Consider the following 25,148-nt stretch of genomic DNA (forward strand, 5'->3'; position numbering starts at 1 on the left):
AAACGAAATTTAACATGAATTTTCTTCTCTAAAAATATTTTCAAAAAATTTTTTTCTCAAAATTTTAAAAATTTTAATTTAAAATTTTTGACAGTTATTTTTATGAAATTTTTTTGTTTAAATGTTTACCTTGAAATACTCTGAGATCAATTTTAAATTATCAAACCTTATTGTAGATAAGGCGAATAAATTTAATATATCCATTTTTTGTCTCCCCTCCCTCGGATTTTGTCGAAAAAATTCAGGGGGAAAAATAAAAATTAAATATAAAATACAGATATTTTTGACAGTTTTTGGAATGATTTTATGGAAAAATCATGAAAAATTACTGTTTACCCTAAAATCATACAAAAAGCAATTTTGGGAGATTTTGTTGATTTTTCTTTACTTTTCAGTTCAAATTTTTAAATAATATAAACTAAAATTAATTAAATGTAAAGAATATTTATTTTTTTATTTCCCCCTCCCCCCCCCTCGTGAAAATCCTCATGGGACAAAAAATGAAAACATTAAATTTATTCGCCTAACATAAAATTAACTAAAATATTCATTTTTTTATCAAAAATTGTTAAAATTTTGTCATTTTGTATGAAAAAGTATTTCAAAACATTTTTTTTTTTTTTTGCCCCCCCCCCCCAAAAATTATTTTGAAGTTATTTTTTTTTGTTTTAAACTTTTGTTAAAAATAATTAAATTTCAAAAATTTTTTAAATAATTTTGAAAAAAATCTTTTGGGACAAAAACATCGAAAAAAATTTAGAACGGCCTTAACAATTTAAAAAAAATATGTATATTATTGAAATATTAAAATATTATTGATTTTTCTTGAAAATCAGAGAAAAAAATATTAAAATTAAATAAAATAAAATTTTTAAAGAAAAATATTTTAAAATTGATTAAATTATCATTTTTATATATAAAAAAAGAAATTACTAAAATTGCTAAAAAAAATAAATTTCTTCCAAAAACTGCATTTACCGTTACACACATTCTCTCATCTGATAAAACTTCATTAGTTGCTCCAAAACTATTTTAAATTGCCGCATCACACTTTTAGTCATGTTTCCCATTATTATTATTCGCTCAAACAAGCATCCTTTTCTCTATTTCACATCTTATTACCACACACATGACGCGACTTCCTTTCGCTATTTCCGTTCTTCTTTCCTTCATTTTTTTTTTATTCGAACAATAAAAACTAATTTAAACTAATTTTGTTTGTGGCAAACTGAAAATACAAAAAAAATCCAATTCGTGATTAATGTACCAATGTTCCCAACTTATTACTGCCTATTGTTACGATTTGTTCGTGAATTGGGTCACAATTCGAAGCCTTCTCGAACATTAGTCAAAAAATAAAATTTTCATTAAATAAGTTTTTTTTATCAATCAATTTCGTCGGCATCGTTCAAAAAATCTTCTTCGTTCAGGTATTGTCCTTGATATTCGGCGACATCGGAATAGTTTGCACTAAAAATTAATAAAAATATATTAGAAAAAAATTTAATTGAATTAATTATTTAAAAAATATTTTTCGAAGTTTTTGTCCTTTTTAAAAGAAAATAATAAAAAAAAAATTTTTTCTTAAGTTTTTTTAGATTTAAAAAAAATAATATTAATTTATAAAATTTTGAACATTTTTTTTTCAAATAAATTTGTCATTTTTAGTCAAATTATTTTTAAATTTTTTAAAACAAATTTTTACAAAATTTTCAAAAATTAAAAAATTTTTTTTTTTTAATTTTTCACTTTTAATGTTCCAAATTTAATTTAAATTAAAAATATTGTAAAAATAAAATAATTTTAAATTTATTTTGAATAAAATTAATTAATTAAAAATAAAAAAAAATATGAAGAATGTTCAAAATTTTTTTAAAATAAAAATTTAATAAAAAATAATTAAAATTTTTTTTTTTAATTTTTAAAAATTATTTTAGGACTAAAACTTCGGATTAAATTTAAAAAAAAGGTCTAAACTAAAAAAAATAATTTTTTTTATTTAAATTACTTCAAATAAAATGTACTTACTCCTCGTTTTTGCCTCTCTTAGCCCTCGCTTTCCGAATAATATTCATAACAGTGGCATGAAAAACACTTATTGGCGTTCCCTCTTTCGACTGACACACATCCAGCAGGTAATCCACTAAATTTTTCATCTTCGATAACATAATTTTCTCCTCTAATTTCAGGTATTTGTGTTCAATTTTGATCTTGCCGCTCCAACAAAGCTTCCCCAGCATCTCGTTATCGATAACGGCGCGCAAAACTCTTCCAATTATCCTCATTCCTGGATGCGGTTCGACCTTCAGCAGCTCCAAATCCATCGCAGCTCGCACTTCGGGGTCTTTAATCCTCATATTGAGTCGCCATAACTCACTTAAACTGTTGATTGGCAACTCAAAGGGGGCATTCGGGTCCTTTGGTTCGTCATTTTCTGCTTCCGCGTCGATAAATTCAATCCCGTCACAGTCCGTTTTTTGGCTTTGGACCCACGAATGGATATTTGTGACGAAATTTTCGGTTTTTTTAATACTTTGTGTGATTTTTTGTTGTGTCGTTTCGATATTTTCGCACTTTTCGAGGATTTTGTTCAGAGATTCCTGCTTCGAAATGATTTTTTTCTTTTTTTGTAGGAAAGAATCGGGCATGCGGATCTTCATGATGATGTTGGCGCCATTATCTTTGATCACGCGGACCTTTCGGAGCCCATTTCCTTCGATTTCTTCGATTTTTAGCACGAAATCGCCAAAATAGTTGTTTTGATGCAAGGCTTGTTGGACCGTTTTTTCAATGCTGGCGTATTCTTCATCGCTTGTCGTGAGTTGTGGAAGTCTTTTTTCGGTCCCGTAATCGTGTTCTTGTGATGTGTCATACTGCTTAAGGAAGGAAATTGCTTCGTCGCATCTTTCTTTGGTATTTTCAGAGCCGTAAATGGCTTCTCGGAGTTTTGTGTCGACATCTAGGCTTTGAATTCGAAAAATGTAGAGTTTTTCCAAGCTGATCCGACATTTTAGGCAGATTTTTGTGGGAAATTCGGGACATTCGGGATCGATTTCGACTGAAAATAAAATAAAAAAATAATTTTTTTGAGGAATTTGAAGAAAAAAGTTTTAAAAATTTAGAAAGAAGTTCAATTTTTGATTGATTTTGAAAAAAAAAATTTTCATAAGAAATTTTTAAAAATTATTTTTATGCGAAACTTGAAAAGATTTTTCAAAAAAATTAAAAATTTTAACAAAAAAAAAATTTTTTTTTTAAATAAAAAATTTTTTAAATTCTGACAGAAAATATTTTTAAAAAAATTTAAATTAAAAATCTGAAAAAAAGTATGAAAAATTATCTCTTTCAACAAATTTTCATAAAAATATTTTTTTTTTTTTTAATTAAAACTTGAAAAATTTTAAAAAAATAAAAAATTTTAACAAAAAATAAAAAAAAATTTTTTTGAAGAAAATTCAAAAAATATTTAGAAAAAAAAAAAATTTTGGCCAAATTTTGATTTTAAAAATATTTTTAAAAAATTTTTTGAAAATTTTTTTAAAAAATTTTTTTTAAAATTTTAAAAAAATAATTAAAATTATTAAAAAATTAAATAAAAATTAATTTTTTTGAAGAAATTTCAACTCAAAATATTTAAAAAAAAATTTTTTGGCCAATTTTGATAAAAAATATTTTTAAAAAAATTTTTTTTATTCAAAATTAAAAAAAAATTTTTTTTGTCAAATTTTGATAAAATTATTAAAAAATTAAAACTCAAAAATTTTTTTTTTTTTTTTTAAGAAATTTCAACTAAAAATATTTTAAAAAAAATTTTTTTTGGCAAATTTTGATAAAAAATATTTTTTAAAAAATTTTAAAATTTTTTATAAAATTATGTAACTCATAAAAATTATTTTTTTAAAGAAATCCAACTAAAAATATTTGAAAAACAAAATTTTACCACCGAAAATTCAAAATTTTAATAAAAAGTCAAATTTTTAGTCTTGTAACGCTTTATTAATCGCCGACAAAATCGCCATTCGCACTTCAAACTTCTTCGCTTGCGGTATTTTTCTCAAATCCGGCAAAATTGACTTCAAAAACAACTCGTGTTCGTCCATTTCTTGCACCGCATTCGATTTATTCAGCGTTTCCGCAATTGCCGCAAGGAGATTTTCTCGAGTTTCATCATTCGTCGTCGTCAATTCCTGCATTTCTTGTTCTCTTTCATGCGTTGGCTCAAGATGTTCCTCCGTTTCGAGGTAAATTTCGCTGTCTAGCGTGTCTTCGACTTGCACAAGTTCCTGATATTCGATTTCTTCGGGCACTTCTTCGACGAGACGTCTTCCAAAAGGCTCGTTTTTGAGGATTTTTATCCTTTTTGGCGGTTCTTGCTCTGATTCTGGGTCAATTTCTTCGTATTCGATGTGTCCCTGTGCCTCGTCGATCGTAATTGAGCCTCTTTTGAAAGGTTCTTTCTTCAAAAAAGCCACTTTGACAGTCTTTTTTTCGCTTTCTTGTGACTTTGATCTCGGTTGTCGCTTTGCCCTCGTCGGTCTTTCACCCAAAAACAGCAAATTTTGGTAAAACGGGTATGGCGGCACGTAATTTGGATCGTTTTTCACGCGTTTACTCTCTCTCGTGTACCCATCTCGGATGGATTTCCATCGACTCCACAGCATATTGGCGATTTCGTCCTTTTCTGACTCGATTTTTATGTCAAAATTCTCATTTGGATACATTTCGTCGGCAATTTCGAGCCAAGCCTCGCGTTTTTTAGTCGTGTCGGTGAAATATCGGGGGATTCGAGTGTTCCACAGGATCTGATGAGCTTCGACGAGGGAAATAAATTTACGGGTATCAAAAATATCTGTGTTCTAAAATCAAGGAAAAGTTGAAAAACGGTAAGAAAATGTGAAAAATTTGAGAATTTTTGACTTACCTGCTTCTCTTTCGGCATCTTTGGTGATTTTTAATAAAAATTTGGTCAAAAATTTGAATTTTTCGAAGATTGCGCGACTTTTTTTGAGACCTTACGGCTCTTAGCTGGCGTCTGATTACGTTTTATTTACGAAATTTTGTTATTAACGACCTGTAGCGTATGGAAAATGTACACAAAAATGCACGTACGGAACGTAAACTTCATATTAACGTCACATGGATACGTCAAAAATGTTTAAAAATTAACTTTAAGTTTTTTTTAATAGAAATTTTTACAGATTTTTAACAAAAACTGAATATTTTTGATAATTTTTGTGAATTTTCTCTTAATTTTTCCACTTTTTCTCTTAAATTTACCTTTAAAAAATAAATTGTAATGGAAATTAACCTCACCTGTTAACAAAATTCCAATTTTCGTTGATATTCGATCTTCGTAAATACTGAATTCCGGATTCGGTTCCAAACAAAGACGACAAAGCTCCTTATAATCTTCCGACATTTCAAATTTTCTTTAAAAAAATCCTTTTTTGATTCAAATTTTAATTTTTTTTTTCATAAAAATCGGACCAAAACAAACTTTGTTTATGATTTTTCGCATCAAATGTCATGTAAAAAGTCGTTAATAGCAATTTAAGGCGGCGCCTTAAATCAACGTAACAGCTGACTGCTTCCGTTATTGATATTTTAAACAATAATCTCAATTTTTCGAAAGAAATTTCATTTTTTTTAATGAAATAAATTTTTTATTAAATTTTTTTCCAATAAATGTCGTTAAAACGACAAAATAAGGCGCCGCTTTGAATTAAAAACTGACAATTTTATCATTTTCAGTCGTCTCACAAGGCAGTTCAGCTCTTCGTCGCTATTTTTATTGAAGGCGCTGTGCCGGAAATAAACCTTCCGGAAGTAAATAAAATTTCAACGCCTTAAAATAAAAAAGGCGTCGCCTTAAAATTTGACAACTCCAATAATTTTGGGGGAAAACAACAAACTTGTGTAAAATTCTGACAAAAATTGACGAAAAATATAAAAAAAATTAAATGAAAAGTTGAAAAATCCCGTAAAATCGTGATGAGTAAAGTTTCAATCGACGAAATTTGTCGTCTCTGCCTCGCCAGTGGACCATTAACGCCAATTTTTGAGGATGAAGCGAACTTACCGGTGCGGATTATGGCTTGTTGTTCCCTCGAAGTCACCCAAACGGATAATTTACCGAAATATTTGTGCCTGGAGTGTCGTTATCAGTTGGATAAAACTTATATTTTCCGGATGAAAAGCAAAAATGCCGAATCAAAGCTCAAGCGTCACATTCGTCTCTTGAACGCGGGCAAGGTTTCTCATGTTTTTGAGGAGGAAGATGACTCCGACGACTATGCCGATGCCCTCGCTTACGTGCAACAGTACGAAGAAAACCTCAAAAGTGCCGAAATGGACAATTTACAAGACACGTTCGAGGGTCAGATGAAGCAATTGCGTGCCAGTGAAGCAAAATTGCGCATGGAACTGAAAAAAGCTCGCGAAGAATTGGTCCGAAAAATTCATGAAATCGAGGAACTTCAACAAGGAACGACCACTGATGAGAATTACGTCCTTGAAATGCTGGAAGATGAGCCAGAAACGAAAATTTTGACGAGAAAACAAGCCGAAGCCACTGCAGGACCTTCGAAAAAGACGTCGGGAAGTCAAAAATTGATGGAAGTAATGGAAGAAGACACGGAAGATGCCTTTGTGATGGAAGATGATGGCTCGCCGGAAGACGATGATGACCTTGAGACACGTTACGAATGCGATCCAGAGGAATATGCGGCAATAGAAAAGGCTGTTCGAGTAATTTTTGTCTCAAAAATTAATTTTTTTTAATTTTTCATCGAATTTTTTTTATAGGCGACGTTAGGAAACCAACCAAATTTCTCGATAAAGACGAATTTCCAGCTGAAACTCGAAAAACTCGACAGTTCACTGACAAAAGCGGAGGTAGTGACGGACGATGGAAGCATTTTGTTCATGGAATTCAACACGGAAAATGTGGAAAATGCCGCTGCAGAATCTGCGGTGACGGGAGGCGCGACAAAAACCAGCGGATCATCATCCGGAGGTAATATGTATTACGAATGTAACCAATGTCATAAAATGTTTTCCAAATACACGCAACTGAAGCGTCACATTTCGTGTCATAAGGTCGACGACGCCGATAATCGAGGCTTCAAGTGCTCCTATTGCTCGAGATGGTGTGCGACAAAGAGTTCTCTCGTGAGGCATGAACGTATACACACGGGTGAGTTTTTTAAAATTTCATTTTGGGAAGTTTTTTAAATTATTTTGGCAGAAAAAAATTGAATTTTTTATATTTTCATACATAAAATGCTCAAAAATGCTTGAAAAGTATAAAAAATTGCATTAAAGATGAAAATTTTGACATTTGTCATTTTTGACAGATGTCAAAATTTTACTTCATATGCAAATTTTTAATAAATTTTGGTAAAATGACATGATTTTGGGCTAAAGATAACCTTAAAATAGCTTAAATTTTATTTTTAAACAAAAATTGTGACAGCTGTCAAAAATTTCAGTTTGACGTTTGTCATAATTTTTCTTTAAAATCAAAATTTTAATTGATTTTAGAATGAAGAGCATGATTTTTAATTAAAAATAAACTTTAAATCGTTCAAAAAATTATTTAAAAACAAAAATTTTGACAGCTGTCAAAAAATTTTAATTTGGCATCTGTCACTATTTTTCTTTAAATGCAAATTTAAAAAAAAATTAAGTCGAAATCTAATAATTTTTATTAAATTTGACACAAAAAAAACATGAATAATGAAGAAAATCAAATTTTTAAGGTCAAATTTTGACATTTATCATATTTGACGTTTTAGGCAAATGTCAGAATTTTTTTTTAAATTTTAATTTTTCAGAAATTTGAAGCTGAATGGAAATTTTTCAGTAAAAATGAATCATTTATAGCAATTAAAATTTTATAACAATGATTTTATGTCAAAAACTGTGACACCTGTCAAAAATCTAAAATGTCAAAATTTTCTAAAATTTTTATTTTTTTTTTTAATTTTTAAGCTAAAAATAAAGTTTTTAACTAATTTGACTTTTAAAAAATAAAAAAAATTGTTTTAAAAAATAAAATTTTTAATTTGACAGATGTCACAAGTGTCAAATAAATTTCATTTGAAAAAATTTTTTAATTTTCTTATAGAATATTTTTAGTTAAATTTTAAAGAAAAATTATACTTTTTTGTACCAAAAACCACAAAAATTTCCACAAATTTTTATAAAAATGAAATTTTACTAAAAATTATGACAGCTGTCAAAATTACAGATATTAAAATTTTAATTAAATCTCAATTTTTTTTTTTTAATTTTAAGGATCAGAAAGCTAATTTTTGACTTATTTTTTAAAAAATTGTTCAGAATTAATCATTTTTTTGACATCTGTCATAATTTTAACTGTCAAAATATATTTTTAAACTTCCCGCGTAAAATTTTCTCTCGAACTTTTTAAATTTCCTTCCTCATTTCAGGCGAAAAACCTTTCAAATGCGACATTTGCGAGCGTTCCTTCGTGCAAAAGGAAATCCTCAAACGTCACTATCTCATCCATACCGGCGAAAAACCCTTTTCCTGCACACATTCCGGCTGCAAAGAGCAATTTCGTCAACGCGAACAACTAAAAGCGCACATAAATCGCGCTCACACCGCCAATCCCGTCTTCGAGCTGCACAAATGTTCGCTCTGCCCAAAAAGTTTCTGCCACGCCTCAGGCCTTAGTCGACATCTCCTTTCGCACACCGGCAAGACCTTCGACTGCCAAATCTGCCTCAAGTCGTACAGCGATCGCAGCACGTTGCGACGTCACATGATCGCCATTCACGAAGAGCCGACGTCGAAAAAGCGACAACGAAGGGATGACGGCGGCGGAACAACGACGGAGACAGATGACGACACCGTGTTGACGTTCGTCGATAAACCAAAAAATATTCTGTGAGCACATCGAAGCGCAATAGTGAGCCACTTGTCAAAGTATTTTTTTTTTTTTTAATATTAAAATAAAGTTTTATTTTTTCTTTTAAAATATCGAGAAAAAAACGTGATTATGGCTTATTAGTGGTGCAAAAATCAAATTTCGTGCTAATTTTGTATGAGACGTGATATTTGCTCCTTCCAATCCAGCGATTTCAGTATCATGGCACGTGTCGTTCGCAGCAATTCCTTATCGCGCGTCGTGAATTTATCGAAATTCTTGGCGAAAATTCCACGGAACTGCAAAAAAAATTAAATTTATTGATAAAGCACGGATTTAGGTTGCTCTAAATTGAAACTCAATAAAAATTTTAAAATAAAAAAAAATTATGAGATAAATAATTCTCAAAATATTATTAAAAAAATAATCGACATTTTAGTAAATTTTTTTTAATATGAAATGATTTTTCAAAAAATTCTAATATTTCACAAAAAAAAATTTAGAGAAAAATCTTACTAAAATGTAAATTTTGAGAATTTTTCTTTGTTAAAAATCATGAAAAATTACAATTTTAAATTAAAAAATAATAATTTTTAAGAACTGAATTTGCTTTAAAACTTTTGGAAAATTTTAATTTTGAATTTTCTTGAATTCTGATTACCTAATTTATATTATTTTAAATTTAAACTCAAACTTAAAAAAAAATCTAGTTTAAATTTGCCAAAATAATTAATTTTTAAAATATTTTTTATTTAAATTTTTAAAAAATTATTAAAGCAAATTATTCATCATTTTTAAACAAATTTAATTTTTTTTCACAATTTTTTTTTATAAAAAAATATTTAAAAAATTTTCAAAATTTTTTGATAAATTAAAAAAAATATTCAACATTATTCAAAAAAAAATTAAAAACAAATAAATTCTTTCATTTTGTTGTTAAAAATTTAAAAGAATTTAAATTTAAAAAAAAATTATTTAATTATTTTTTTAATTTTCTTATATATTTTTGTTCTGAATTTTTACTTAAATTTTGATCATAAAAAATTTAAAAAAATATATTTTTCGAAAAAAAATTTCTCATATCGATCATTTTAAAAATTTTTTTATTTTTTTTTAATTTAAAAATTTTAAATATTTTTTTTAGTTTTTTTTAGAGCAACCATAATTAAAAATAAAAAAACTTACAATTTCAAACTCATTCCGATTAACGATGCTGTTAAACATGAGCGTCAAGTCCTTCAAATCGTGATATTGCGTCACGCTGCTCCAATTGTCGTACAAATAATCCAAGGTGTACTTCAGCGCGACTTTATTTTGACTCACCGCCAAAATAATTTCGCCCGCAAGTTTGTACATTTCGTCATCCGTCAAATATTTCAGGTATTTTCGGATCATGTGGATTTCGCGAGTGCATCCCATGCCACGCAACAAAGTTTTTTTCTCGTTCAAGTCGATGGTTTTCGGGAGACTTTCCGCCAACGTGTTCCATTCGTGGTTGCCGCTGTACTGAATTGTCGTGCAAACCATCAAGTAGAGTTCGTCTTCGTCGAGGGACTTTTGCGAGTCGATGATGATATTTTGCTCGATCAATTTGTAGAATTCGCGTTTTTGGTGCTCGATGCAGGGCGGATGACCCACGAGACAGGCCCATTCGTAGATGAGACTTTTGATGCGGAGCTTTTCCTCGCCTTGCGAACTACCTTCGCCGGAATCTTTTGTGATGAATTCTTCGTAAACGGGCTTGATTGTTTCGACCATGAATTTCTGGAAGGGGAAAAATGTTAGAAATTTGAAAAAAAATAAATAAAAAATATTTTAAGGTAATTTTTGAAAATTTTTCATATTTTTAATTCTTGAGATTTTTTGTAAGTTTTTCTATTTAATATTTTTTTCTCAAATTTATTTTATTTAAACAAAATTTTAATAATTTTTAAATTTTTAAAAATTATTTTAATTATTTTTTTTTATTAATTTTCTCATTTTTTTTGTTCTGAATTTATTTATTAAATTTTGAATAAAATTAAATTTTAAAAATATTTTTCGAAAAAAAATTTTTTCCAAACAAATATTTTTATTTTTTTTATTATTAATTTTTTCAATTTTTATTTTTTTAAATTTTTTTTTTTTGAGTTTCATTTAGAGCAACTATTAAATAAAAAAATGGAAAACTCACAATTTCAAACTCATTCCGATTAACGATGCTGTTAAACATGAGCGTCAAATCCTTCAAATCGTGATATTGCGTCACGCTGCTCCAATTGTCGTACAAATAGTCCAACGTGTACTTCAGCGCAACTTTATTTTGACTCACAGCTAAAATAATTTCGCCCGCAAGTTTGTACATTTCGTCGTCCGTCAAATATTTCAGGTATTTTCGGATCATGTGAATTTCGCGAGTGCATCCCATGCCACGCAGCAATGTTTTTTTCTCGTTCAAGTCGATGGTTTTCGGGAGACTTTCCGCCAACGTGTTCCATTCGTGGTTGCCGCTGTACTGAATTGTCGTGCAAACCATCAAGTAGAGCTCGTCTTCGTCGAGGGACTTTTGCGAGTCGATGATGATATTTTGCTCGATCAATTTGTAGAATTCGCGTTTTTGGTGCTCGATGCAGGGCGGATGACCCACGAGACAGGCCCATTCGTAGATGAGACTTTTGATGCGGAGCTTTTCCTCGCCTTGCGAACTGCCTTCGCCGGAATCTTTTGTGATAAATTCCTCGTAAACGGGCTTTATTGTTTCGACCATGAATTTCTGGAAAGGGAGAAATGTTAGAAATTTGAAAAAAAAAAAATATTTTAAGGCTAAATTAAGGTAATTTTTGAAAAATTTTTCAGTTTCTAGAAATTTTTGTAAGTTTTTTTAATATTTTTTTTTTAATTTTCATATTTTTAAGGAATTTAATTTTTTTTTATTTTTTTTTAATTTTTGAAAGAATTTTTTTTTTAATTTACTGAAAATGTTTACTTGATATTTGATATATTCGGATTATTTTTAAATTAATTTTTTTATATTTTTCACTTAAAATTTTCCTTCACTTTCCAAAATTTTTAAAAATTTTCATTTTTTCTCAATTTTTTGAAAAATTAATGAAAAATACGAACCTCAATAATTTCAAAGCCAGGACGATCCTTCAAAATATTGTACAAATACTTGAGATTTTCAAAAGCCTCCTTCCATGGATAATATTCCTTCTCATTGACGTTCAGGTAAGAAATCAAGTCGAACGCTATTGAGTAGTTTACAAATCCAAATCTCGCTAAATTCAAAACATCATCAATCAGTAAGGCACGTGTGTAGTGTGGGAAGTCATCGGGACTCTCCTTGAGGATATTTGCAAATTGTTGCCATGTTTCGGTGTCGTAATTCACGCGATAATATCCTAAAATTTAAAATTTTTGAGGTTAGAAATTTTGAAAAAAAAAATTATTTTGTCGTTTTGTTAATATTTTATACAAAAAAGGTCAGAAAAATAGAAAATATTTTTTTAAATTTAAAATAAAAAAAAATATTTCAAAAATTTTAATAATTAAAATTTGCATAAATTTAAAAAATTTAAAGAAAAATTCGTAAATGTCAATTCAAAAAAATTATTTTTTTGTTAAAAATTTTAAAATTTTTAAATTTTTTTTAAAAATTTTTCAAAAAAATAAAAAAATTTTTTTTAAAAAAAAAAAAAATCTTTAAATTTTATTAAAAAAAAAATAAAATTTAAATTTTAAAAATTTAAAAAAAATAATTTTAAATTATTTAAAAAAAAATTTATAAAAAATAAATAATAAAATTTTTAAAAAAATTTGAAAATGTTCACAAAATTAAATTTTAAAAAGAAAATAAATAATAAAAAATATTTAAATTTAAAAATTTCACAATTAAAAATTTTAAATTTTATTTAAAAAAATTAAATTTTTTTAAAATAATAATAGTTAATATAAAATAATAAAAATTTTGAATTAAAAAAAATCTTTTAATTTAAAAAAATTTAAACAAAAAAATAATTCTTACCAATTCCCATTGGATTCAAAATAACCCACGACTCATTCGTTCCAGCATCCAAAGCTCCCTTAATAACCGTCGAATTATACGGCGCCTTAATCCACTCCAATCCCATATAATCGAAATTCTTCACGGAATCATTCGTATAATAAATCGGAATGCTCACACTTTGATGCAACGCCTCATCACCGAACGAAAATTCAACATGATCCACTTTAATATCTCCCGTTTCGCGATCTATCGTCACATTAATGATCGGATACTTTTCCATCGCCTGCCACGATCGAATATAATCGCTAATGCTAATTTCCTTCGCTGTCTTCGATGAATTGTCAACTGCCCCAACGAGACACTCATTAAAAAGGGAACTTTCCTTCGCCAATCGCTCTGAAACGAATTTTTTGACGCCTCCCTGAAATGCGGGCTCGCCAAGAGTGCGATTAAACATTCGCAAGATGCTGTAACCTTTGCGCTGAATAAAATGATAATACTTGGAATCGTCCCAGTCGTTGTCGAAAACGTTGATTGCTGTCGTTTTGAAGTTGATTTCGTCGCGTAACGCCTTGAAACGATCGCCGATAATGAGTTGGTCCGAATTTCCCTTCTCAGAACGGTGCTGGAGGTGATCGAGAGCGACATTTTGTATGAAAAGCGGCAATGCCTCGTAAACCCAATATTGGTCCGTGTATTGCCATTCGTAGGTTTTGTGGAGCCATTCGAGAGCGACTTCGTAAGCGACGGTTTGATCGACGTATTCCTTCGGGAACGACGGGAAATAATGGCTGTATAAGATGTGATGTTCACTAAAAATGAAAAAAAAAAAAAATAATTTTAAGAAAAAAAATTAAAATTAAAAAAATAATTTTGTTAATTAGCACTGCAAGAATTTTTTATTTAATTTTAAGCTGAATTACAAAAAAAAAATTAAATTAAATTAATTTAATTAATTTTCTTTTTTTTATTTTTTTATATTTTTTTTCTATTTCAAAAATTATGTATTTAATTTTTTTTTAATTTTAAAAATATTTTTTATTTGAAAATTTATTTTAATTTTTTTTATTTATTTTTTTTATTTAAAAAATACTTTTTACTTAAAAATTTATTTTAATTTTTTTTTTATTTTTTTTTTGTTTAATTAATTTAATTAAATTTAAGCAAGAGTTAAAAATTATTCCAAATTTTTTTTATTTTTTTTAAACAATTTTTTTGAAAATTTTCTAAGAAATTTCGCATTTTAAGTGAATTAATTCAACTTAAGTCAAACTTAAGTGACTTAAATTTAACCTTAAGTCATAAGTCACATAACTTAATTTCTTACCTCGATAAAATCATGCTATCCTTAACTTCTCGTTGCGATGGAGGTCCATTCGGGACACAAACGTACTTGACTCGCTCGAACGGGAATTGACTCTCAAAATAATTTTCGTAGATCTGAATGACATCTTTTAACAAGTCAACGGTATAATTCAAGTCAGGAGTGTATTTTTCGCGTGCATAAAAAATAAATGTCAAATTTGGAGTAATTTCGAATGAGCGAGGTTGCATATTTGTGACGATAAATCCAATTTCCGAGGCACGAACTGAACTTGTTCGATTGTATTCGTCGACGAACCAAGTTGAATTCCTAAAAAAATAAAAAATTTTAATGAAAGTTTAAAAAAAAATTATTCGGGAAATGACAGACGTCAAAAATTTCATCAAATTTTAATTTTTTATAGTTTTTGAATAATTTTTATATAAAATTTTATAAAATTCGAGTTTAGCATGAAAATGTTTTATATGTTTATACCAAAAATTTTCGAAAGTTTACGACTTTAAATTTGAAAAAATTGACAACTGTCAAAATTTTTGTTTAAATTTAAATTTTAAATAAATGAAAGATTTAAAATTTCATTAGTTTAGTTAAAAATAGCAATGAATTCCGAAATTTTTTTAAGATTAAATTTATAATGGAATATCTATAAACTGTCATATTTTGACAGGTGTCAAAAATTTCATTATAAATTTAATTTTTTATGGATTTTAAACCATTTTTATAAAAAAAATCATAGAAATCGAGATTTCAAAAAAAAATTTATAGCGAAAACTTTGAAAAAATTTCAAAATTCAAAAAAATTGACAGCTGTCAAATGTATTTTTTTGTACAAATTTTAATTTGTGAACATTTTTGAGGCTCACAATTAATTAATTTAATCAAAAAATTTCATTTAATTTCCCAAAATTTTGTAAGACTGGATTTTTAATGGAAAATTTATGAACTGTCATATTTTGACAAGTGTCAAAAAATTCAATAAAAAATATTAAAGTAAGCAAAAAACAATATTTTATAGGTCGGTATAAAAGAAATTTAGTCAAATAATTAAAAATTAATAAATTTAATTGAAAAAATTGAAATTTAAATAAATTTATTAGAAATTAAATTGAATTAATTAATTAATATTTAATAAATAAAAATTTTTATTTAATTTAAATTATTTTTATTTATTATTTAATTAATTTTTTATTTTTTTTAATAAGAACTAATAATTAAAATAAATGAATTTTTAATTTTTCTCGAAATTTTATCAAAAATTTGAATTTTTAAATAATTTTTAATTTTAATAGATTAAAAAAAAAACTCACATAATTTCCGCTTCCTCGAGATCCGAGATGGAATCTGTCACCATATTCCCATTCCGTGCGATGCTAATGTCATACGGGGTCTGAATATTGTGATCTTCCAAGCAGGGAAACAGCAAACGTGCATCTGGCTCAAGAAAAGTCGCCGTAAAATAACTGATTTCATTCGCTGTGTCCTCATAAGTCGTAAAATAAAGTCCTCGATCGTGCGTCATGTTGCCACTAAAATTAATCCGTACGATGTAATAAATGTCTTTTTTCATTTCCGTGCCCAAATAGATGAAAAGTCGCTCATTCGCTTCATCGTGCTCGACATCCGTGACTTTAATCGGAATAAATTCCTCTTTTTCCAAGTTGATGTGATGATATTTGTTTCGCGGGCGCTTAGTTGAGGTCGACGCGGATTCCGGTTCAGCTGTACTTGACGCCGCCGCAACTTCATCTTCTTCGGGAATTTCCTCGGCTGCGTCGTTAATTTCTTCCTCGTCGCCACTTTCGGAAACGTCAACTGTGTCATCTTCTTCAGCGTCATCTGGCGGCGAGTCTTGAACTGCAGCGACAACGGGCTCTTCTTCTTCTTCCTCCTCCTCCTCGGTTTCTGTGGGAGTTTCTTCCGTTTCTTCTTCCTCACTTTCCTCGCCAGCTTCTTCTTCCGCCGTTTCCTCCGTTTCGCGTTTCGAGCGTCGCGTCACGCTGTTTTTCGTGATTTCCTTCGAGTCCCATTCCGGGTCGTCGTCAAAGTCGAGACTCGTGAGTTTCAAACTCCGGTAAACGCTGACGTCGCTCGGTTTGATGTCCAGCTCCTTGATGTTGACTTCGATGCGTTTCGTGTTGTGACGTTTCGAGAGAATTGTGATCCAGACGATGCCGTTGTAGGAGAAGGGATTCTTGGTCTCGTTGAAAATGGGCGCGATATAGAGACAATAGTGCTTCGGGATGATGTGTTTGGGCGTGCGAACGCGTTTGTCGATGATGTAGGGACGATGGTTGAGGAAGTCTTCGAGCGTGATGTTGGGTTTTATCTGAAAAATACAAAAAAAAATTAAAATTTTTATTCAAAAAAAAATTATTTTGACAGCTGTCAAAATTTTTGATCCAAATTCAAATTTTGAAAATTTTTAAAGTTCTAAATTGATTGATTTAATCATAAATTAAAAAAATATTTCAAAATTAAATAATTATAAAAAATGATTTTTTAAAGAAAAATTTGTGAACTGTCATTTTGACAGGTGTCAAAATTTTTTTTCAAAATTAATTTTTTAATAATTTAAAGGTTTTAAAGTTTATCAATTTAGTCAAAAGTTATAAAAAATATCGAGAAATTATAAAAAATAAATTTTAAGGAAAAATTTTTGTACCTGTCATTTCGACAGGTGTCAAAAATTTCATCAAATTTCATCAAACCTTAAAATGAACGAAAATATTTAAAAACTTTTCTCAAAATTAAGTAAATATGACACAAATTAACTTATGAATCGTTGAAATTTTAAATTTAGACTTTTATTTGACATTTATCAAGCTGTCAAAACTTTGACATTTCAAAATTTTTTTAAAAAAATCAATAAAATTTTTACTTTTGTCCAATTGTAGGTTTAAAAGTTAAATTAAAAAAAAAAATTGTACCAAATTCGTTCAAAAATATCAAGAATTAACAAAAGTTTTTTTGACTATTTAGTTGACAGCTGTCATAAATTTTGACAGAATTAAAATAATTTTATTTTAATTTAAATAATTTTTGATAATTAAAGTTTTTAATTGGATTCGTGTCACTTTTATTCAAATTTTAACCTTCAAAATTAAAAATTATGAATAAAAAAAAATTATGTCATTTTTTAACTGTCAAAATTTTGATAGCTTTGAAATTTTTTTTTAAATTTTATTTTTAAAAAGTCATTTCATATTGAAAGGTGATTTTCATCAAAAATAACATAAATTTAAAAAAAAATTATATTAAATATTAACTTTAATTTTGTAAACAAAAATCATGAAAGCTGTCACTTTTTTGACAGATGTCAATTTTTTTTTGCTAATTTTTTTGTTATTTTGAAAAAAAAAATTTTTTTTAGCCTTTAAAACATTTAAAAATTGCAAATTTTTTAAAGAAAAATTTGACATCTGTCACTTTTTCAACTGTCAAAGCCTTTTTTTAATTTTAAAAATTTAATAAAAGTTTTTTACTTACATCATAGGCATACTTGGTAGCAAAAAATATTGTAAATGTGAGGAAAAATATGAAAATCAGCAACAACACTGCAATAGCAATTCCTCGACAAATCGTCACAAAGCATCCTCCTTTCCTACAAACGCCATAAAAGAACATGTCACGTCATTTCTACACTTAAAAGGCGAAAAAATGGAAATAAAAAGGACACTCACCGTGAATAGGTAATCGTCTCATCGGGTAATGATCCGCTAAAAATAAAATCTGATCGACTATTTGTAAATCGGTACACCATATTTCGCGTCCGAAGTTGTGCAACGTGAAAAAAATCGAACACAACAGCTGATTGTTGGTTATTTTTCTATATGTTTCCACTCTTTTTTTTCTATGCAGTCTTTCTATTCATTCACACACGATTCTCGGTTATATCATCGTTATCATTGTTGTTTGTCTGCGTCTCTATTCATTCGTCGCTACCTGTATTTTTATTATTTGTTCTTCTATTATTTTTTTCCAGCAGCGACAATGATATGTTAATTTGAATTTTTGAATAAATGTAAATTTTAAAAGTTTTTCAATTGATAGCATAAAAAAAATTGAATAAATGAGCCACATGAGTGACGATGCAGAATGTCGTCAATTTGTGGCAGAGAACGAATGACGAACAACAAGTGCAACATTGTCGGGGTTTCTGGAGTAACAAATGGAATGCAATTTGTTCGATGTGTGAGCAACATGTTGATAAACATGGCTTTGGAAAATTAGGTTGAACAACGGACAAGACGTCTCCACAGAAGAATTTGAGGATATATGTATGACTTTTAAAAGCAATTTTCTTACATGGAAGGAAGTAAGGGAAGTCTTACGTAAATTCAATGGAAAATTACAAAGGTTTACAAAAATCGATTTTACATTTCTGAGTTCGAAGAATTTAATTTCTGAGAAGCACTTGAAGAGCAAAATTTAAAGAGGTAAGTTTTCTCGTTTTTTTTTCGTTTCGTTTTATGTTAAATTTGTGAATCAATTCAACAAATCTGTTATTTTTAATTTAAGCATTGAAGAGTACAATGAGATCTGGGAGACCTGATAGTCTTAACTTTTTTCGAAAAAAAAAAGTTTTTTAGCCTTTTGACTTTGTTTGTATGCAATTATGAGAAATATTCTTTATTAGATAAAATAAGTAAATATTTTTTTTTAATTTTTAGGAAGAATTTTTAATAAAAATGAGATTTCTAAAAATAAAAATAAAATAAATTTCGTTAAAATTCTTTTAAATTATTTAGAAAATAAAAAAAAAATTAAACAGTTTAATTCGCAAAAATTTTTAAATTATTTCACAAAAATATGCAGAATTTTTTCGGAATTTTTAAAAATTCTTCAAAGAAATATGGTTTAAATGATTCTTTATTAATTAATTTAGGAACCCTTTATTTATTTATTTATGAAAAAAAAATTATTTAAAAATTATTTACGAAAAAAAAATTATTAACGACAATCATTTTTTTATAAATCACAAAAAAATAATTTTTTAAACTGAAAAAAAAAATTAATTGAAAAAACCTAATGGTTTTTTATTTTTTTAAATTTTTTTAACACTAAAATTTTCTTTTAATTTTAAGTTTAAAATAAATAAATATATTTAATTAATAAAAATTATTAATTTCAATTTTAAATTTAAAAAAAAAATAAACTAGCAATTTTCTTACTTTAGTTCTCTTTTCTCGTAAAAAACTCTTATCCTAATTTTAACTTGAATTTTTAATTTAACTTTAATTTATTATAGATTTTCTGTAATTCATCGATTAAATTTCGATCATCATTTTTAAATTTTAAAGAATTTGTAATTTTTTGGTAATTTTTCGGAAAACTGCGAAATTTCATCAAATTATATTTTCTCAAAAATTAAATTAAAAATAACTCAACGAATTTTTGAATAAAAAAATTTTCTTTGATATTTCCTAGTTAGTTTCTATTTTCTAGTTAAAAAAAGGCTTAAACTTATTTTTTCAATTTAATCAATTTTTTTTAATTTTAAGTCCAATATATTTGAGAATACCGTAATATAGATAATTCTTATGGAAAAAAATCCGTTACAAATTCAAAAAATGCTAATAATTAATGGAACATCAATTTTGAAGTTAATAGAACAATATTTTTCCATTAATTTTTTGATTTTTACAGCAAATATTAAAAAAAAAGTTTAAATTATTTTTCATTAAATTTAAAAATAAATGAATTAATATTCATCAAAATTATAAATTCTCAAAAATTTTGTTAAAAATATTAAAAAATTTAAAATTTTGTTGAAAATTCAAACGTTTTACGTAAAAATTTTAATGTTAAAAATGTTTTAAAAATGCGAAACCTTTTTTCGTTAATAGAACGGATTATTTTTATCCACAGAAAAAAACATAGCTTTTTCATTTCAGAATAATATACTTTTTATGAAAGGTCAAGAAAAAAAATTGACTTGCAGATTCTTGCAATTTTCTTTCAACTAGAAAAAAATTATCTAGAAGAAAGTCATCTCTCAAGAAAAAAAATAATTGCATTCGTTACATTTTAAACAATAAAAAAAACTAACAAGACTTTTGAACCGAGAAAAAATGCAAGAATAATGATCGAAAGTTACAGAAACAAAACAAACGGAAATTATTTTTTCAGAAAAACTGTCGACTTGAACAAAAATATACATAAAAAAAAATTAAACATGAACTATCGATTGTACCCCTATCAATTTTACACAATTTTACATCAAGGCTCAACTCTTAAATGCTGGCTAAAAATTTATCACAATTCACTTTTTTTTTATTCAAAAATTCAAATTTAAACGCTTAAAACTGCATTTGAAATTCGCTTTGATAAACTCATTAAAGTGTACAAAATTCTACAATAATAATTCACAACAATAACGAAACACTCACAAAGCACTGTTCGTCGTCGCGTATATTCTCTTCTATTATTATGCGACTTTTTTTGTTATTAAATAAATTAACTTTTGTCGTGTTTCGAATTTCGCGAGGCGATCTTAACTCGAGCACTTCCAGCTTTTAACTGAAAATCATGAGCAAATTGATCCGCCGAGGCAACGAGGCTTGATTCACGGAACTTTTGTGTTCGGTACACGCTGTACGACGCTTGATTGAAATCAAACTATTATTATAAATATTTTGTCAAACCGTTGTTGAGGTTTACCCGCGTTTTCATTGTTTGCGACGAACGAGCCGAGTTTTATGCAAAAGTACACTCTGCCGTACGTGAAACTTTGAATAGACTCGTGAATGAATCGAACGAGTGATAAACAATTAAACAAATTTTTTGGTAGAATGCTCCTTTTGAATGCGATCGCCATGATTTTTTTTTCGTGTATTTAATTGTGAATCAATGAAGCTTGGGTGCATTAATTAGAGAAGAGTTGAAAATATAAAATTTCCTCGTCATCGAAAATAAAAATTTTGGTTTGAACGACCTTGAGTGAATATATGAAATTGTTACATTTTTTTTCTTATCACTTGTTTTGGCACGAAAAATGTAAATATTGACACACATTATTTTTTTTTTGCAGAGAGAAGCACAGTAGCTGATATGACACTTTAATAAGAATCGGAAAATCGGTCGAATGTGAAGTTATTTTTGGAGACAAACTTGAATTTGGTTTCCGATTCCGGGGCGTTTGACAGTTTGATCAATATTTTGTGTCTGCACGTGTCGCTTTGAAAGTTTTTCCATTACTATAAAGGTAAGTTTATTCGGAAATCTTGTCAAGTTCAAGATTAAGTGTCAGACTGTTAAAATTGAAGAAGCAAAAGGAACTATCAAGTAAGTAGAAATTCATTCTTGTGTCGAATTTTGTAAATTTTTATTATTTTTTTCATTTAACAGAAACTCAAGCTTCTATTTAAAATTGAAATTTGGAAGAAATCAAACAAAAAATTAAAAATTTCTCATTTTCTTAGCTGATCATAAAATTATTATTACCTTGACTCCTAAATCTTTCAACTTTTGGCTTTGGATTTTTTCAATTTTTGAATTAAAGTTTTGATGAAAGATGTCATGAAGATGCAATTAATGGAAAAACAAAATTACAAAAAAAATTAATTTTATTTGAAAAAAAAGCCATGATGATAAACAATTAAATTGTTCGAAACGTCGACAGAATCGAAAATTAAAATCCTTTTTCAATATTTCTTGACCAAAATCCCGTTTTTCAAATAAAATAAAAACAAAATGGTCGTTAAATCTATAAAACAAACAAAAAAAAAAATAATTTTCTGACATCCTAAGCAGATTTTTTTAATTTCAGAGAAAAGGCATGAAATATATCAAATTGAAGTGAAAGTACAAACCCTTGGAAAAAAAGAAAAATCTGACAATCCAAAGGTTCTTAAAATGTTCTTAAAGAATGGTTTTATATGAAAAGAAAGTTGAAGGTTGGCATTCTAAATTTTAGAAAATTAAAAAAAAAATCAGGAAAAAAAAAATTAGGATTCTTCAGTGAACAAGCTAGTGAGTCAGTACATTCTGCAATTTATAATCACGTAGAAAATTATAAAATTTTCAATTTAAAAAATAATTCAATTTTTAAATTTTCAAGCTGTCTTTACGTTTAATTCTTTCAGAATTTAAATAAAAATAATCATATTAACAAATTCCGGATATTTTAGGAAATTTTACTCAAAATCACAGACAAAATTCATTAAAAATTAGAAAAATTTAAGAAAAATTAGTAACATTTTTTGTATATCTGCCTTAATTCTCAAAATCAAAACTCAAGATGAGGCTCGACTTTTTTTTTGTAAATTTTCTTAGCTTTTGAAGAAGCATCTTAACAAATTTCGCTCAAAACTATAATCTAAAAGAAAAATTTTAAATGCTCATGATATCTCATGATAAAATGTTTAAATTAACTCATCAGCTAAGATAATAAAAAAATCTAAGTAGGCCGATTTCAAGTAGCGGATTTCAAGTAGATTCAAATTTTAGTAAGTTAAGATTTTTTTTTCAAAAACCCTAAAACTCAGATCTAAGTAAGCGTTTCAACGCCCAATCTCGAGCAAATTGCATACATTCCGTCGCACATCGTCTTAAAATTCCTCAAACTTCACCTGTTCAAAAAATTTTACTTTAATTCAATTAAACTACAACTGCCTGATTTGCTTTGATTAGTTCGGTCATTTGCGACAATGTCACGTTTGCTTCTCTCATGCTTGATTAAATGTATTGAAATTCCTCACAATTTACGCCATTTGTTGTTCATTTTTCGCGCACACAACTCGTTTAATAGTTTACAAAACAATCTTAATCTCTTAAACGAGAACATTTCTTTGTTCTAACTTACATGTGTTTCTCGCGTTCCTCTTCAATCGTGCGTCTAATCAACGCCAAGTTTTCGCATTGCCGATTAGTTCGTCGCACTTCGAAATTGTTGGCTTGCTGCGGAAAGACGCGGTGAGGAGGGCGTCGAATGCCTCTGCCATAGTTTGTAACGTCATAATGCGCCCAAAATTCTATCCTGTTGTCATTGTGATTGACGTTGTTGTAGTTATTTGTCATACTTTTGACACGTTTGACTGCAATTAAAGTTCGTGTGACACTGCTGAGTAGATTTGGAAGTGCATGAGATTTTTGTTTATTACGAAGTTTAATATTTGAGTGGCAGATTATTTGCTTAAAGAGATAAAATTTGTCTGTATGAAGACGACATTGTGTGAGGAGTCGGTTCAAATACCTGGAAGATAATGATAATTGTTTACTGAGGCTGAGGCAATTTGAGCAATTGTTTCACATTTCATACTGAATGAATTTGAATTGACTTTCAAATTAGACTAATAAGAGTTGTACGTTTTATCTCAAAATCGTTTTGTGAGTTAAACTACTTCGATTTAAGTAGAGTTCTCATCATTTGAGTTTTCGCTTTTCAAATTCGATTCGGTCAAAGCCCGTCCTCAGGTCTTCCTTTCATATGAATTCATCGTCTTAATGACATAGATTGACAAAGTTACTCTAGGTAATAGAGGTTCATACATTTTTGTCCAAATAAATCGCAAATTGCTAACCAAATGTATTACTTAGAAGCTCTTGACCTCAGGTAGTCATGAATGTTTTTTGCTAAAATATGATGTAAATGTTATAGATGGCAATTATTGCAAGTACATCTGAATTTTGATTTAAAACTGAAAGTAATATAAACGAAGATTTTGCGTGGCAATTAAGGTCAAAAGGTAAAATCTGACGAAAAGATTCTTCTTCGCTTTCAATAGCTTCTTTCCTTTTATAGCATTGTATTTCATATTTGAGCAGCTTGGACTAAGAAGTTATTTTCGCACCATGCTTGTATCTAAGAACATTTAGGTTCATGACTCTTGATGACTTGATTCGATGATACTCTTTTATAGATAATGTGGTCTTCTTATTCTCTGAAAGAAAATAAACTCGAGAATTCACACTCAAAATATCTTAATAAAACACACGAGTTAAGATTTCTAAGAAAGATATATTTCCTTCCTTGTATTACGGAAATCATCCTTTAGCTTTAGGTATAAAATCAATATTCAGTTTCTGAAAATATGTAAGGAAAATAGTTTAACGTTGGGATTTACAGCCATGATATTATAAATTAAATTATTCTCCGTTCAAAAATATCAAAAAAAATTTAATTAAAAATATATTCACGATTGAAGATATATTCACTCTTCAAAAAATGTTTATGGAATGAACAAAATTAGTTAAAATTATTTAATGAAAAAAAATTCTATGGTAACATAATAAACAACTAATGTTGAAAAGTAAAGTATAGCCAACTTATATATGTTTCATGATTTTTATATTATAGACATATTATAATAGTTGACATAATTATATTGTTGACATATTATAGTAGTTGACATATTATAGTAGTTGACCAAAAGCAGTTGACGAAATGTCCAGGAACCGGAAAATTAGCTTTTTGACTTTTGATAAAAGATTATTGGAATTTTTTTGGAATATAACTATCATCAGAATTTTGCCTAAGTTTTTAAAATTTTATGAAAGTAAGTTAAACTTTATTAAATTACTTACCTCATTCTTCTGCAACTTGAAACATTTTTCCTAATTGTTCCAGCCTTAACTTTTCATAGACAGAGCGAGATAGAAAGAAAAAGAATTACTTTCCGTTCAGATTATCATTTTACTTACCTGAAGAAACTAGAACTTCACTGCCCTCCCTAATAATTGCTGATCGTGTGTTTAACGTCACATCCACACTCCATTTCAATTATTGACCAACAACAACAACAACATTGTCAAAATTGCCACTTTATTACGCGTAAATGGAGTCGAGATTTATCGACGTCAAAAGGGGCCAAACAATTCGCACGTCGTCGTTTATCGTCGTCTTCATCCACACAGAAAACCACACTGCCTTAGGTCAGAAATTGAATAATAAGCGAATGAATGAGGCAAATACTTAAAGATCATTTTGTTTGATTAAATAAACTTTC

At 28.0% G+C, this 25,148-nt stretch overlaps 4 protein-coding genes across 11 annotated transcripts; 1 reads left to right on the top strand and 3 right to left on the bottom strand.

Annotated features, from left to right (window-relative positions):
- Nucleotides 1–1,365: 1,365 nt before the first annotated feature.
- On the bottom strand, nt 1,366–5,507 carry LOC134835074 (uncharacterized). Its single transcript, XM_063849930.1, has 3 exons — nt 5,314–5,507; nt 2,029–3,058; nt 1,366–1,470 (listed from the first exon to the last, which is right to left on the bottom strand). The coding sequence occupies exons 1-3, from the start codon at nt 5,417–5,419 to the stop codon at nt 1,386–1,388; spliced, it is 1,221 nt and encodes a 406-aa protein (XP_063706000.1). The 5' UTR covers nt 5,420–5,507; the 3' UTR covers nt 1,366–1,385.
- LOC134833322 (uncharacterized) lies at nt 3,978–5,037 on the bottom strand. The gene is made up of 2 exons (XM_063847607.1): nt 4,922–5,037; nt 3,978–4,856 (listed from the first exon to the last, which is right to left on the bottom strand). The coding sequence occupies exons 1-2, from the start codon at nt 4,937–4,939 to the stop codon at nt 3,978–3,980; spliced, it is 897 nt and encodes a 298-aa protein (XP_063703677.1). The 5' UTR covers nt 4,940–5,037.
- Nucleotides 5,508–5,905: 398 nt separating the features above from the next.
- LOC134835764 (zinc finger protein pita-like) lies at nt 5,906–9,017 on the top strand. Its single transcript, XM_063850715.1, has 3 exons — nt 5,906–6,747; nt 6,805–7,195; nt 8,454–9,017. The coding sequence occupies exons 1-3, from the start codon at nt 5,992–5,994 to the stop codon at nt 8,915–8,917; spliced, it is 1,611 nt and encodes a 536-aa protein (XP_063706785.1). The 5' UTR covers nt 5,906–5,991; the 3' UTR covers nt 8,918–9,017.
- LOC134835762 (glutamyl aminopeptidase-like) lies at nt 8,969–23,248 on the bottom strand. 8 transcript variants are annotated; one of them, XM_063850708.1, is made up of 9 exons: nt 23,006–23,248; nt 17,883–17,918; nt 17,689–17,803; nt 15,510–16,528; nt 14,206–14,511; nt 12,897–13,690; nt 11,996–12,273; nt 11,067–11,645; nt 8,969–9,192 (listed from the first exon to the last, which is right to left on the bottom strand). In XM_063850708.1, the coding sequence occupies exons 1-9, from the start codon at nt 23,218–23,220 to the stop codon at nt 9,061–9,063; spliced, it is 3,474 nt and encodes a 1,157-aa protein (XP_063706778.1). In that variant the 5' UTR covers nt 23,221–23,248; the 3' UTR covers nt 8,969–9,060. The 8 variants fall into 8 exon arrangements, with proteins under 8 accessions (XP_063706778.1, XP_063706777.1, XP_063706779.1 ...); XM_063850707.1 differs by lacking the exon at nt 11,067–11,645 and adding an exon at nt 10,079–10,657 and having other exon boundaries at nt 23,006–23,237; XM_063850709.1 differs by lacking the exons at nt 11,067–11,645; nt 23,006–23,248 and adding exons at nt 10,079–10,657; nt 20,592–20,826 and having other exon boundaries at nt 17,883–18,144.
- Nucleotides 23,249–25,148: the final 1,900 nt, after the last annotated feature.

The sequence above is a fragment of the Culicoides brevitarsis genome, chromosome 3 (assembly GCF_036172545.1).
Source record: "Culicoides brevitarsis isolate CSIRO-B50_1 chromosome 3, AGI_CSIRO_Cbre_v1, whole genome shotgun sequence".
Classification (NCBI taxonomy): domain Eukaryota; kingdom Metazoa; phylum Arthropoda; class Insecta; order Diptera; family Ceratopogonidae; genus Culicoides; species Culicoides brevitarsis.